Consider the following 14698-nt stretch of genomic DNA (forward strand, 5'->3'; position numbering starts at 1 on the left):
AGATCATAAATGAATCTCTAAGGAAAAAACCCATAGAACTGTGGTAAATGTTAAGTTGAGACTAATGTTTGCTGAGAACAAAAACTCTCGGGGTATGCTAGAGAATAACAGCACTGACAGAGGACTGAGGATCTTAAAATTAATTCTTATACTCTGTAGGCTTACAAGGAACCAGCATTCTCCTGATAACTGAGGCTTTATAAATGGTGTTTCAGAATATAATTCATTTGCTTTTATCACTTGCAGTCTTCAGAACTGCAAGAACTTGAATCAAAGTTCATTTCTGATGTCATTAATACTTGCAGCCAGGAATGCACAAATCTTTTCTGACAAATAATTTAGTAAAGCCCAGGTTTGCAAAAGGGTGTTGAGCTGGAGTTCCAATAGGGGTAGTATCATGGATGGAAAAAGCTTGAGGAAGTCATCTTAGTATTCCCCATAATACTTATCTTGAAGATGATACTGAATTAGTGCCTGTGGATAACTGTACTAATGATAGATTAGAGTAGTGGACTGAATGACTCAGTATAATGTATTCTTTTCTCCCTTTTTTGCATGGCACAACTTGATGTACAAATGCAAGCGTTTTGTGGAGATCTGAATTCTAGACCTTTGGGTTGTTCTCTATGAAAAGGATAACTTCATAGAAAACTTTATGAGTGGCTAGATTCCTATGACTCATAGTATTGCTGCACAGTTGAAGTTCAAAGACAGCCTAGTTTTCCAATGGTAGTAGCAGACCAAGCCTAGATTCCAGTGTACTAACTTGTAGGCCAGGGCTTTTTCTACAACAACATTTGTCAGTTTAATGTTAGAAACTGTTTTAAATCCTTTAAATAGTTTTCATTATTATTTAATTTCCTCCTCGCAGAATTCTATAATCGGGGAGCACAGAGAGTTACTCAGCCAGTAAGTGGAGGTGCAGGAATTCACAGATAAGCAATCTGGCTCAAGTTCTGGGTTAGATGGAAGTCATATTCTTCACAAAAAAGTGATATTTCTGGTGTTTTTCTTTACCAAATCCTGTGTTCATTGATGTTGCTACTATAATAACAAGGTAGGATCGTTTACGATCTGAGAATAAGGGATCTGAAGATAGAGACTCCTGGAAATTTCTTCCTTAAGCTTTAACTACCCTTTACAGAGAATCTTCTCTAGCTCTACAGTCAATCGGGTGATGATTTCAGGTGCTTTGTATATTAACAGGATCTGTGGTAGTCAGGTAGATTGGTGGTAGTCAGCATATGTGGACCACATGAATGAAAAATGTTTCAGAACTGTTAAAAAAAAAAAAAGACTTCTTTCACCAGAATCCTGTTCATACTGTTGCAGAGGTAAAAAAGGCAATGGCTCTTGGTGGGAACCAGAGTGGTGGGATGACAGAGTTTATCCTGGAAGGCTTCCCAGATCTCAATAGTACAAGAATGGAACTGTTTTCTGTGTTCCTGTTTGTCTATCTGCTGACTCTAACAGGCAATGTGTTGATCGTGGGAGTGGTAGGAGCTGATGCTCGCCTACAAACCCCCATGTACTTTTTTCTGGGTAACCTGTCCTGTCTGGAGATTCTGATCACTTCAGTCATCATTCCTAAGATGCTGAGCAATTTCCTCTCAAGGAAACACACCATTTCCTTTGTGGCATGTATTACTCAATTTTATTTTTATTTCTTCCTTGGGGCTTCAGAGTTTCTCCTGTTGGCTGTCATGTCTGTGGATCGCTACCTGGCCATCTGTCATCCTCTGCGCTATCCCTTGCTCATGAGTGGAGCTACGTGCTCTCGCATGGCCGCGGCCTGCTGGGTGGGGGGACTCTTCCCTGTGCTTGGTCCTACAGTGGCAGTGGCCTTGCTCCCATTCTGTAAACAAGGTGCTGTGGTGCAGCACTTCTTCTGTGACAGCGGCCCACTGCTCCAGCTGGCATGCACCAACACCAAGAAGCTGGAGGAAACTGACTTCATCCTGGCCTCCCTTGTTATCATATCATCACTGACAATTACTGCTGCATCCTATGGCCACATAATCCTGGCTGTCCTACGCATTCCCTCTGCTTCAGGCCGCCAGAAAGCCTTCTCCACCTGCACATCCCACTTGATGGTGGTGACCCTCTTCTATGGAAGCGCCATTTTTCTCTACGTGCGACCATCACAGAGTGGCTCTGTGGACACTAACTGGGCAGTGACAATGATAACAACATTTGTAACACCACTGCTGAACCCGTTCATCTATGCCTTACGCAACAAGCAAGTCAAGGAAGCTTTGAAAGATGTGTTCAGGAAGTTGGTAGCGGGCTTTTTACGTAGCCTCTCACTTGCTGAAAACTTCCTTAAGAAAATGGCAGAGTGAAGGTGGAGGAACTCAGCAACAAGTCTGAGGTTCAGATAGCTTCTGGGTCACTTTTCCCATCATCATCGCCATGGACATCACCAAAAAACTGAATTCTGGAACCATTAATGAACTTCGAAGGTATCAGGCCTATCCCCCTTCTGTTTAAGGCAAAATTTATTGATCCTACATCATAGCTGAGAAGAACCAGTAATATTTTATATATCATGATCATCATTTCATAAGACCTTCTAACCTATAAGTATTTTTGGTCACTTAGAGAAGCTAAGGATATGTTTCAGAAAATTTGTAAGTCCATTGGTACCTAAATTGTATGTTTGAACACACATCCATTTTTGTTTGGAAGGGCATCTGTAACTTTAATCCAGTATGTAGATAGAGATACCTGTGTGTACCCTCTCTTTTGATTATGAGTCCCAGTTAAACCTTCTAATTGTTTATGCAAATCAAGAATTTTAAGACAAATGCCACTGTAATAAACAAGAAGACAAATAGTCTTATTTGAAACAGAACATTCTTAGAATATTCTTGTCTTTTTATTCCCCCTGGAACCACACATGTTTGATTTTCCTTCATTTTCAGTTGCTTTCTTTTTGTTTTGTCTTTGTTTTCTCTTGCAAGTATAGCTCCCTCAATAAAGTTATTAAATAATAGAACATCTTGAGGTATAACACTAGAGGCTTCTTCTTTATTCTGTCCTTATACTTTCTAGGACATTTCATCCAAACCACAGTTACTGATTTTTTGTTCTGTTTTGTTTCTGGTTTTTTGAGACAGGATCTAGCTATGAAGCTCAGATTGGCCTCAAACTCTTTATCTTCCTGATGTGGCCTTGCAAGTACTGGAATTATAGGCAGCATGCCTGCCTAATAGCACAGTTTTAATAACTAAATACTGATGACTGCCATGTTTATATCTTCAGGCCTAATATCTGAGTTCCAAATGTATAGAAGAGACTGTTTACGTAACACCCCCACAGGGATGCCTCCAGCTCAACATGTGCACGATCGAACTCATCATTCCTCTGCTTCCCATCACCAACCGTGGTCACTTTCCCAGCTCTTTGTCTCAGCAAATGCAGTGGATCATTACTGGTTACATAAATCAGAAAACAAAGCACCAGACCAATTCATTCTTATATTGTGTAGAATTTTCCTTTCTGTATTGATTTAGATTTTCTATATGGAGCTATATGGAGAAATCTGCAGTGATATTTGGAAAGCATGGGTGGTTTAGAGGGAATTTAACAGCATGATGATCTCACTGGTTGGCAGGGGCTGGAACAGGACCCAAAACTCTTTTCTCTCCTCCAGCTCTTGGGACAGGTGCACAGGTAGTTCCATGATAAGAGGTGACAGCTTTTCTTGCAGTTCATTCACTTTCACAAAGCTGGAGATGCTGAAAGAATGGTAGAGATTCCAATTTGCCTTTTCCATTTCTGTTTGTGACTTCAGTTCATGTCCAGATTTCCTTTCCAAATGATCACCCTGCTGAGCTAGAGACTTGGGATTAACACCACTTATAGAAGCAAGAATCTTACATAGACATCCTTTCTAGCTACCACAATTATGTAAGGGCTAATTCTTATCGTAACTTGTTTATTATCACTATAGTAGTTCCACGGTTTTGATTCTTACCTCATACTTGCTCTTGTAAAAATATTAGCTGTACTGATTTTCCTGTTTGATCATTAGATTGCAAATCCCTTGAAGACACAGATATGGTCAAATTTGAGTTTGTTTTTATGTCACTCAGAAAAGTACCTGGTAATCTGGAACATTAAATCTCTGATGCTTTGCAAGGAAAGAGATATGAAACAGTGTCAAATAGCAATGCTCACTATCGATTTCTTGACAATACTTTCAGCAAAATATTGGAAGCCTACAATGGTAGAAAAATGTCAGAGTTATTTCTCAAGAGTGAGAAAAACACAATGTAATGACTCTAGCTAAGGTTGTACAGCCATAGCTCTGCTGGCTGAATTTCTGAGTATTTCCTGGAACAGACAAGTTCGGTAGTCCTTCCTTAAAGAACTCTATTCTATAGACAAAAAAATAGACAATAAGATAGAAACGGTAATAAAAACCCTGCTAAGCAAAACCAGGAACCTGATGAATTCACTGCAGAATTCTACAGAACTTTAGGGAAGATCTAATGTCAGTACTTTTCAAACTCTTCCACGAAGCTGAAAGAGAAGATTCACTGCCAAACTCATTCCTGGACGCTAGCAATACTCTGATACTAAAATAAGATAAGAACTTAACAAAAAGGAAGGAAGGAAGGAAGGAAGGAAGGAAGGAAGGAAGGAAGGAAGGAAGGAAGGAAGGGAACTCAAAGGTCTAATGGATTTTTGCCAGACAAAAATGACAATCAATTTGTTTCATTGTGTTTAGAAAAATACCTCTAGGAAATAATTCAGTTAAACTCCCTCTGAACAGAATAGGCTATGTCTTTTAAGTTCTGGGGCCACCCAGTGATGCAGCTTTGTATCCAGGATCGGCACCTCCACAAGTGAGCTTCATGATTCTAGCTACCTGTCTTTTCAGCAGGAACTAATGAGAAGGGTTCCCCGTCACTGCCTCACTCCAAGCGGCAAGGAAAGAATGACCCAGCACCCGACCCACTGATGCAGACAGGACTAAAAACATAAGCATTGAATTCAGGACCTCTCACATTCAAAGCCACGCTGATACCACTAGACGAAGCAGCCAGCCCTAGAATGTTTTTACTCTTAATCAGTGTTCATTTATATGGTAACTTGTAGCCCAGTGAAGGATTCTGATTGTTTTCCTAAGCACAGTGATTTCCTGTGGACTCCTCTGTCATTAACAGTTTTGTTTGGAAAGCCACAGTGTTCCAAAGATTTAAGAAAGAACATTTTTTTTTTTCATTTCAAGTACTAGGCTAAGCAAGATATCAATCCGAAGGGTCTTAGTACAGTACTTCAGTTAGGGCCAGCCTCTCTGGTGGCCTGGAATCAGAAAACCCAGGAAAAATAAGGATTGTCATCTTCGTGGAACTAGCAGGAGAAGACCTGGAACCCCAGGGACTAATTGTTAGTCCACTCAGATATGCCACCTCGAGCTGTGTAAGTGTGTGCTTGCAACTTCTTTTCAGCTTTATTTGATTATCAAGGGAGCACAGGCGGTGCCATCAGAGGAAAGGTGGTCACTTCCAGGACCACCATCTTCAGAATCCATTACTGAACTACCCAAAAGACTATGGGTGGGCGTGATACACAGGGCTGGTCCTCACTTTGCAGTCCCTCCTGCTTAAGAAACAAGTATCTGGGCTGTTGCTTTAACATCCCTAGGCCCAAGCAGCACCTGCCTCTGTCACAGTGCCTCCCCGGAGTTGTGTACCTTCTGACTTATCAGAGAAAGCTGGAAAAAGAGTTGTTGAATGAACACTGAACTCATGGACTAGGCACCAGTCTCCAGGCCAGGCCAGACCAGAGGAGCAAAGGGGGAAGGGACTCTCTAACTTCCCTATGCAACATCATTTTCTATTTGTTTTAGATCCCAAATTGGGAGCCTAGAAGACTCCAGAGGCCCAGAGAGAAACTGCCACCCTTCCAAGGCTAGGAAAAAGGGCACAGAAGGACCAAAGAAAGGCCTAGTCTTTTTTAGCCTGCTTCTGTTTCAAGAAATTGTAGCTGAATTTGACTTCAAAACAAATTATTTTCTATTGTAATTATATGTTTAAATAATAAGGCAGTCTAGTTTTTTTTATAAACTAACAGAATAAGCACTGTAACAGAAGTGCTGTGGCTTGGCCCTGTAGCTCAGGGGTTAGAGCACTGGTCTTATAAACCAGGGGTCATGAGTTCAAATCTCGCTAGGGCCTGTTCTCTACTTTTTTTAAGGGTTTGCTTTTATTTTACCTATGGTCGTAAAGAATGACTTTTATGTATTTTCCTGAAAGTTTGAGAAGGACTTAGAGTCGAAGCTTCTCTGATCGGTCCGGAGATCTTCACACCCTTAAGTAAATGAAGGGAAAGCTGGGTGCTCACGCACCATGGAGAAAACTCACAGTAGTGGAGCCCTTGCCCTTGTGTTGCGAAACCAGGCTCCTGGAGTCCTGCGTATTTCCTGCTTTCATCTGCCTGGCGCCAAAGTTTCTCTGGGGCTTTTGGCGTGAAAATGAATTTGCGGATTTCTCTGAGGCAGCATAGTCCAAAAGCTGCACGGTGCTTCTAATCCAGGAAGGTTTGCTTCGTTTCCACCCTTGACTCCTTGGACTCAGAATTCTTCTTAAGGGCGCTCCCGGGAGTTGGCTTCCTATAGATTTACCTTTCTGGAAAGCCTGACAGTCCGAATCTGAGCCCAGCCCTCAAGCACAGGACCAAAAAAGCAGGCTTCTCGGTGACAAAGAAGCCACATCAACAGCTCCCCACGGCACCCTCTCCCGGTAGTTAGACTGGTAGGGTAGGGAACTGTGGAGGTGTCGTCAGTCCTCATCCTGAGGTTGCCAGGCAGATTCCCAGCTGGAAAGGAGCATTGTGAAAGGTGTGTCCTTCCCAAGTGCTTGAAACTTGCTTTCTTTCACTGTGAAATACTTGTATTTAAATCTATTTTCAGACTTGAAATAATTGTTTTTCGCTGACCACAAATTTAAATTTTGTGTTATTTATTTATTTTGAGACAGTGTCTTGCTATGCAATTCGTGCTAGCCTTGAGCTCCCTGTGTAGCCTAGGTTGTATTCTAGGTTGGCCGCTGAACTCACAGCAAACCTGAGTCAGCTACAGGCTTGGCTGATGTGCCTGGCTGTGTGCTTTTGATGTGGGACCGCGACGCTGCAGTCTGTGTAATTCAATTTACTCACGAGATGTAAATTAATAATCCTTGCTCCAGATCTGAACATTTCAATTTCTAATCTTGCAGACTGGTTTCCATTATTTGGACTCGAGCAACGTCCTTTATCCTCGTGCTGACACTTTTTCATTACAGTAAATAATTCATATGCCAAGTCCATGTTTAAGGAGAAATATTCCAGAAAGCTGTAAATCACACAGAAAATTGCCCGTGCAAAGGTCAACTATGTACCCATAAAATCTTCCTTCATTAACAAGAAAAAAATACTAATTAAAGTGAGGGAACATTATTTTCCCACCACTTAGGAAGTATTTAGTGACAACATTAAGTGACAAGGACATTCCTACAGGAAGTTACTATTACAGCTAGGCATTGTATTTGACCTAGTATTCTTTTTTCTGCTTCTAGAAATTTATCATTTAAAAACGAGCAAAGAAAATATGTGGCTGATTGATTGTATTGTACATTTATTTTGCATTTCTCTAAATATATCACCTGCATATGGTACATTGGGAAAGTTTTTTATTTTACAAAAGGAAGCTTAAAAATATACTATTTCATTATGGAAAGCAGTTTCACGGTTTCTTACAAAAGCAAGACTATTTCCCATGCCATTCAGTGATCACATCCCTAGGCATTTGTTCAAATGCAAAACCTGCACAGCAAGCTTTATAGTGGCTTTATTCAGAGTTGCTAAAATTTGAAAAACACCAAGGAATCCTTTTGTAGACAAACATATGAAAAAACTATGCTACATCCAAACAACTGAAGAATATTCAGCTGCAAAACAGAAATGAATTACCAAGCCCTTAACAGACATGAAGATAAATTTAAATGAATATTAGCAAGTGAAAGAAGCCAATGTGACAGGCTACTCTGTGAGATTCCCACTATATGACGTTCTGGAAAAGGCAAAATTGCAAAGATAGTGAAATAAATTAGCAGTTTTCAGGAGTGAGGAGCGGAGGAAGGTGGACAGAGGAGCTGAAGGCTGTGAAACTGAAGGCTTTGTGTGATATGGTAACAGTGGACGCACTACGTCAAACGTGTCCAGCCACAGAATTCACAGCACTAAGAGTGAACTTTGGCTAATAAGGGTGTGCCAGTGATAACTGGTCACTAGTGATGCAGCAGTACTGGTTGAAACCATTGGACAAGTGAGAGAGGTTGTGTGTTCTGGAGTGGGTGGAAACGCGCGCTTCCTATTCAATTCTTTTTTTCAAATCCCTTTTATTTCAAGGAGAAAAAGAAAAAAAAAAAAAAACCCAAAATTTCAGAACATATCAATAGGGGGCAACAATGGTACAAACAGTGTATATTGTCATCCCCAAATCATTCGCCCAGTGCACAAGACATCTGCATTCAATCATGTGAACAATACTGGCACAAGTCTTGACTCTATTTTATTGTAAACTTGAAGCTACTCTTTAAAAATAAGATCTATCAATTTTTAAAAAAAGGATAATAAAAGCAGCTCTTAGTTTGGTTGAAGGAACTAAATGGATAATGCTGTGTGTTGATATAGTGACATTCCTACTAAACATTCAAAAAACAACTTGGGGGCACAGTTAGGGCCACAAAAAGGAGTGATCAGGATGGTGAAGAGAGATTGAAAAGGATACTGAGCTTGAATTTGACAGAAATATTGATATATTCTTAGGGATACGTGTATGTACTGGGATGGCAACAGTCTTGGGAGAGGTGACAGGAAGAGTGGGGAAGGGACATGGCAGGGGTGCAGCTGGAGGAGTGGCAGGGGGTGTCATGCAGAATAAGGAAAGGGGACAGAGGAAAGGACAGAGGTGCAGGATTAGTTTGGTGCTTGCAGAAGTGATGCAGACAGAGAAAAGTCAGGGCGCAGTGAAAGGTAAGTGGGAATGGCGACAAAGCCAGCCAGCATCCTCCCATCACAAAGGGAATGGAACTGACTGGGACTGTGGGACAGACAGCGGTCTCGGGCAGAAGAAGCAAGGGGATAAACCAGTATGAATGAAAACACTCCAAGGTGGGGCTCTTGAGGGCCGAGAGAGCGCTCCAGTTGTGACTGGAGAGTGTGGAAAGCCCAGCAAAGGGCCTGACTGAGAAGCAGTGGTTGGAAGGGAGGGAGAAGCTTCGGGGTTACTGTTTTTTGAGGAAGATGATGCCCTGTCAGAGGACGTTCTCTAGGCCTATACAAACCTTAAACTAGAAAGATTAGGTTTCTGGGAATCATTGGGAGATGAATAGAAATGCAAATATTTAGTATATCTTAGGATAATGTACAGAATTAAGTGTCAGGAAGAAAGAAAAATAAGCACACAAGATGGAACAACTGCCTGTGGAGAAAAGAATGAGGTCGTAAGGAAACTATGAAGGAGGGACCACAACAGCAGTGTTATGTTTTCCATAAGTTTCCACCCTTTCAAGAGAAACATAAGAGTTCCTGGTTCCAGGGCAGCACGCCTCTATCGAGGACCTAAACTTTACCTATTTCTAAATGTTTTGAGTAGTAAAATCTCTTTCTACCTGTTTCAGAACAGACAAAAGTCAGTGAACCTACCCTTCTTTTACAGGTAGGGTGGGTATAGAGTTACATTTTCCCTTCTGCTTTGGGAACCACCTTAGATCTTGTCCTGTATGGAGAAGCCTTTCTTTTTCCTTTTGTTTGTACCAGAGATCAAACTCACAACGTGGCTCTTGCCAGGCCGGTACTTACACCACTGAACTAAATTCCCAGTCTTGGAAAAGCCCTTCTGAGCAGATGTTACTTAAGTACAAAGACTCCTCTTTCCCTCACTGGGCTACAATTTACACAGCTGGTGTTTCAGAGCCAGAACAGTCTCCAGGTGAGGAGCAGCAGAGGGGCTGAACCAACACTCACAGTGCATCCCCTGAGCCTCACAGCAGTCTGACATGGAGTCAGTTAATAAGCCTTGAAGAGTTTTGGGGTCTGATAAGAGAAAAAACTTGACTTTGATAAGAAGAGAAAATTTCAAGTGATGTGATCCTTAAGGTGTAAGAATGTCTTTTATTTCACCGTTGAATAATCCAGAATAGCCACTAGATTAAAACACACTGCTGGCAGTGGTGGGATTCGAACCCACGTCCCCGAAGAGACTGGAGCCTAAATCCAGCGCCTTAGACCGCTCGGCCACACTACCACGTGATGGAAACGAGCTTGTAACTACAATTTTCCAGCATTTTGCCCTACTGTCTACACACAAAACCTGAATTTTTTTCCATTGGAAGTACAGCAGTCTTTGCTTATCTCTAAAGATCTGAGCAAAGTCCAGAGAGTGGATTGAATTATCGTATCTTTACACTTCATGAGAAGTGGGCAAGAAGACGTTTCAAAATCAAAATGGAGTGTCCTGCATCAACCCTAGCAAAAATAAAACCTGGAGGTTATGAAGGAAATATTCTTAAGCATGATTGTCTGGAGGTCACTGTCACAAGACTGCCAGTAACACAGGATTCTATAGGGGCCACCACAATTTTGTACAAAAAGGACTTCTGCGAGGATTTCTGCCTAGCAAACGCCTGCGCACCCCTACTGGTACCTCTGGAACCAATGACTGGTGTTACTTTTCTGAATGTTGCTTCAGATACCTGACGCCCTCCTCCTCTTGTAATTAAAAGCCCCTCCTTGCCTCAACCCCTCTATACCCACAGCTCACTCCGGCATGTGCATTTCCATTGCAGTATTTTGCTGTTTCCAAAAAAAAAAAAAAAAAAAAAAAAAAAATCAGTATCCTGTGTAGAATCTTTCTGATTTTTTCTCCACACTGGGACAAGTAATCAACAATTACTAGCTGCAATGTTTTTGGAAGATCTCTATCTTTTTCCTTAATGTAAGCAGTAACACACATAAAGGGGGAAATCTCTCAGAGACTTATTGCAGATTATGAGGGAAGATGAAAGAAACAGAACTCCTCGCTGGTTTTTAAGTCTGGGTGGGGATCTTGCGGCGTGCTGTGGGACGGAAGCTCAGGTCCGGTTCCTGCACAGTTCCGGCGAGCCTGCGGTCTTCTGCAGGCTCAGCGCTGCGAAGCTGGGCTTATCCGCCGGTCTCCCTGCTGAGGAGCCGAGCGGCCTCTGGCGCTCCCTGGGCCTGCCTGGGGAGGTAGCGCTGGACGCCTTTCCCGCCACCGATACCGAGGGAGCGAGAACACCCCGGGCCCGGACCCGGCGGTCCCTTCCGTCCAAAGGAAGAGAAGGTGCGTTTGGAGCAGCTTCGGATGCGATGCCCGCTTCCAGAATGAGAATCAGTCTCCTGCCGGCGGAACCCACTGGCACAAGTCCTGGCTGGTGCATGTCTGTGTGCTTGGCCCTTTCCCACGATCCTCGACCACCATCGCTCCAACACCCACACTCCTGTCACGCCTCGTGCCCTCCTTGGCCAAGGCCTTTCCAAGTCTCTCCAAGCCCTGCTGGTCGGGGGCGAGGGTCAAGAGTGGACGCAAAGGGACAAAGTAGGTTTTCACTTTCTAGTCCGTGGGCCTCGCTGCTGGGGTGAGGAGAGGAGTTCTAGAAAGCAGCTTAGAAGGAGGGCTGAGAAGCACGGGATTGCTGCAGGACCGAGGCACCAAAGCGGTGGGGGTCACAGGTCGGCATCCCGCTGCCCTGCGTCCGCGCCCGCCAGTCCGCCCTCCCCCACCGCGTCGGAGCCTCCTCTGGGCTTTTCGTCGCCCCCTGCCGTCCTCCCCTGCATTCCCACTCGCGGGCGGCCGGGAGGGGTGGGGTAGGGAGGGGTGGGGTGGAGTGGGGGGCAGGGCACAGCTGGGCGCTCATCCCTCGGCCTGGATGCAGCTGTGTCCGCAGGAGCAGGAGGGAGACTCGCACTCGCAGCCCGCCAGCACCCTAGGCCCGCGGGCACCGTCTGGCTGGAGCCCAGCTGCTGTCAGTGGCCTGGCCTGCCTGGTCGCTTGGACAGAGAGAGTCAAATTGTCTGTCACCAGCCTCTCACTGAGCAAATGACTTCTAAGATATTTCTCTGTGTTTTCAAACTTTTGGAGGAAATTCGGGAGTCGGGGAGGTGGCCCACGTGGGCTTACTGAATCCGACACCAAGTCCACCAGGGTCAGAGGTGGAAAAGTGAGTGTTACTCTGAAGTTGGAAAGATTTCTAGAAATCATGTGCTGTCACTTCAGTGTGTAAGTGAAGGAGGCAACCGTTTGAAAGAGAAAAGGATCGGAGGGTTTTTATTATTTGAATAGGCTGTGGAGATGAATGGGAGGTCTGGTATGTAACAGCCAGCCAACAGGCCAGGGTCCCTGTAAACCTCTTGTTTTCTTGGCTCAGGGTTCCAGTAAACCTCTTGTTGAGGTTTTGATGAAATCTTCAGATGGGATTATTCAGTCACGTTTATGTCTCTCTGCTACATTACATATTTACATGTATATTTATATGCTATAAAACTGACTTGGTTAAAATATTATATAAATACCCCTCTGTTCTTTCCTTCCAGTGCCAGGGATCAAACTCATAACCTCACACTTATGAGGTAGAAGTTTATACCACTAAGCTAAACCCCCAAACCTCAACTTTTACCTCTTAAGAGCATCTCTTAAGATGGAAATGACCTTCTTTGATCCTCTTTAATGCCAGACTGGACAATAAAAGGAACCAGTCAACAAGAAGAAACCTGGTCATTGCGGCAGAGTTCCATTTGACCCTGCAGTGCTGCAGGTTCAGTTCTCAAACTGACAGAGTTCCTTGTCTTAAAAAAGGATCACTCTCGTGCCCTTGGCTGAAGCTCCTCTACTAACCGGTGGACCTGACTCCCTGTATTCAATCAGTGCTTCCGACTTCAAGGATTAAAGCTTTTCAAAATGAAAAGTTGAGAGGAAATAGGAGATATGTAGAAAAACAGAAAAAATAAGTAATTTTGAATGCTCTTATAATGTCCTTTTAGGATGCCAACTAGGAGGGAAAAATATTCCACATGGACCAGGACACCTGGAAGAGCCCCAGCTTTGACAATGCTCTCCAGTCTGGTATGCCAGCAAAAAGGGCTTTTGAGGTGTCCCAGGCTCAGACACGTCAGCCACAGTGAACCATGGCCAGTCCTGGGCCGGGAGAACTTTTGTGTTTACATTGCAACTCGTGTAGGTTTCTATTTCTGATGTTATTTCTTAGGTTTTGTAAGCAAGTATACATGTGAAAATGTTGATGTCCATTCTAAGCACTCATTATGCATGCAATATTTTATTTTACAGATACCATTTTTCCCCTGCTAAGTGCACCTTGTACAACATAGTAGGAAGCTTCTGGCAAAATAGCAAGAGAGGTGACAAAAATGGCCTGCCACACAGGAAAGCAAAGCTAAGCACATACGCTGTTAGCGAGACATGCAGATGTCCTTCATGTGTGAAGCCTGCCTTGGGTGTGATCATTGAAGTAGAGATTGTTTGTTTTGTAGGGTGCTATTATAGTAATTCCTATAGGAATTTATTTCTGTGGTCCTTTTTTAGACTCTGTACACCAAAAGTCAATCAATGTTGAAAAATTTGATGCTTTTTTATAAAAACTCAGTATTAAAAATCCAACACTTTATTTTTGTGATTTTTTCCTGTGAAGCATTCATTGTTTAATATAACTCATAAAACTAAAATTAATATTTTATTATAAAAAGTCTAAAGAATAAACATGGGTTTGACATACTCATGTTTATTGCCCTTTAGGACAAAAACAAAAACAAACAAACAAAAAAAAACCCCCCGTGTTATGCTGTGCAGTTAGATAGGCAAAGGCAGAACTGGTTCTTCATTTTGGGGTGAGTGATGGGGAGAGCGCCAGAAGCAGTATATTTACGTAACATGAAAGTCAAAAGAGGCAATGCATTTTAAGCTTACAGATTGCTGACAAACATTGTGAGATTAAACAAATGCAAACATTACAAAATAGTGTGTAAGCAGGCCCATGACAGGATACCCGATTCTCACTAAACCGACTTGGTACACTCTTGGAGCTTGTACAGATGAGTGCTTTTTCCTAATCCTTCTATTTGTAGTAAATAGGTACCAATTCTTTCACAGAAAAATATATTTTTAGTTCTTGTTTACCAGATTATGTAAACGAGTTTTCAAAAAAACTGAAAACACAAATTTAAAATAAAAATTATTATTTTTATAGCAAAGATGTGTAAATGTGTGTATGCCTTAAAATCTTTCCCTCCAATGTGCCTTTTTTTCATTTATTCTTTTACCCTGGATTTTGAGAAAGACATTCACAACAACAAAAAACAACAAAGAAAGCAAATTTAAGGATTTGATTTGATGCTGTGGACTCAGAACAAAACCAAAGTGGATCTCTCACCTCCTCCTCTGGATGTTAGCACCGTGGAAACGGAGGCACCATGCTTTGGCAGCGCGCCCTTATGGCTCAGAGGTCTGTTCTGCGCCAGAATATATGAAATTCTTTCATTCCTGCCCTTACGGTGCACCAAAATCTCAGGAAAACGCATCATCTCAGCAACCAAGACAAGGACAGGAAGCCGGCTAGCCCAGTGGTGGCCCTGCTCACAATGATCTTTTGGAGGGGTTCACAGGCACGAGAAAGTT

The 14698-nt window shown here is 42.8% G+C and overlaps 1 protein-coding gene, 1 long non-coding RNA gene and 2 other non-coding genes across 4 annotated transcripts; 3 read left to right on the forward strand and 1 right to left on the reverse strand.

Annotated features, from left to right (window-relative positions):
- The first annotated feature begins 1215 nt into the window (after nucleotides 1–1215).
- On the forward strand, nucleotides 1216–2801 carry LOC100722003 (olfactory receptor 6S1). The gene has a single exon (XM_003474344.2). The coding sequence runs from the start codon at nucleotides 1260–1262 to the stop codon at nucleotides 2340–2342; it is 1083 nt and encodes a 360-aa protein (XP_003474392.2). The 5' UTR covers nucleotides 1216–1259; the 3' UTR covers nucleotides 2343–2801.
- A 3314-nt stretch (nucleotides 2802–6115) lies between these two features.
- Nucleotides 6116–6188, forward strand: Trnai-uau (transfer RNA isoleucine (anticodon UAU)). The gene has a single exon. It is a non-coding gene; the product is annotated as a tRNA-Ile (tRNA).
- Nucleotides 6189–10215: 4027 nt separating this feature from the next.
- Nucleotides 10216–10297, reverse strand: Trnal-uag (transfer RNA leucine (anticodon UAG)). Its single transcript has one exon. It is a non-coding gene; the product is annotated as a tRNA-Leu (tRNA).
- Nucleotides 10298–10868: 571 nt separating this feature from the next.
- Nucleotides 10869–14274, forward strand: LOC134473247 (uncharacterized). Its single transcript, XR_010043399.1, has 2 exons — nucleotides 10869–11608; nucleotides 12604–14274. It is a non-coding gene; the product is annotated as an uncharacterized LOC134473247 (long non-coding RNA).
- Nucleotides 14275–14698: the final 424 nt, after the last annotated feature.

Source organism: Cavia porcellus, unplaced genomic scaffold, assembly GCF_034190915.1.
Source record: "Cavia porcellus strain 051 isolate PalLab524CR breed Dunkin Hartley unplaced genomic scaffold, mCavPor4.1 scaffold_26, whole genome shotgun sequence".
Classification (NCBI taxonomy): domain Eukaryota; kingdom Metazoa; phylum Chordata; class Mammalia; order Rodentia; family Caviidae; genus Cavia; species Cavia porcellus.

What these genes read in the sequence shown, in the direction of transcription:
- LOC100722003 (XM_003474344.2), top strand. Translation starts at nt 1,260, where the DNA reads ATGAAAAATGTTTCAGAACTGTTAAAAAAAAAAAAAGACTTCTTTCAC.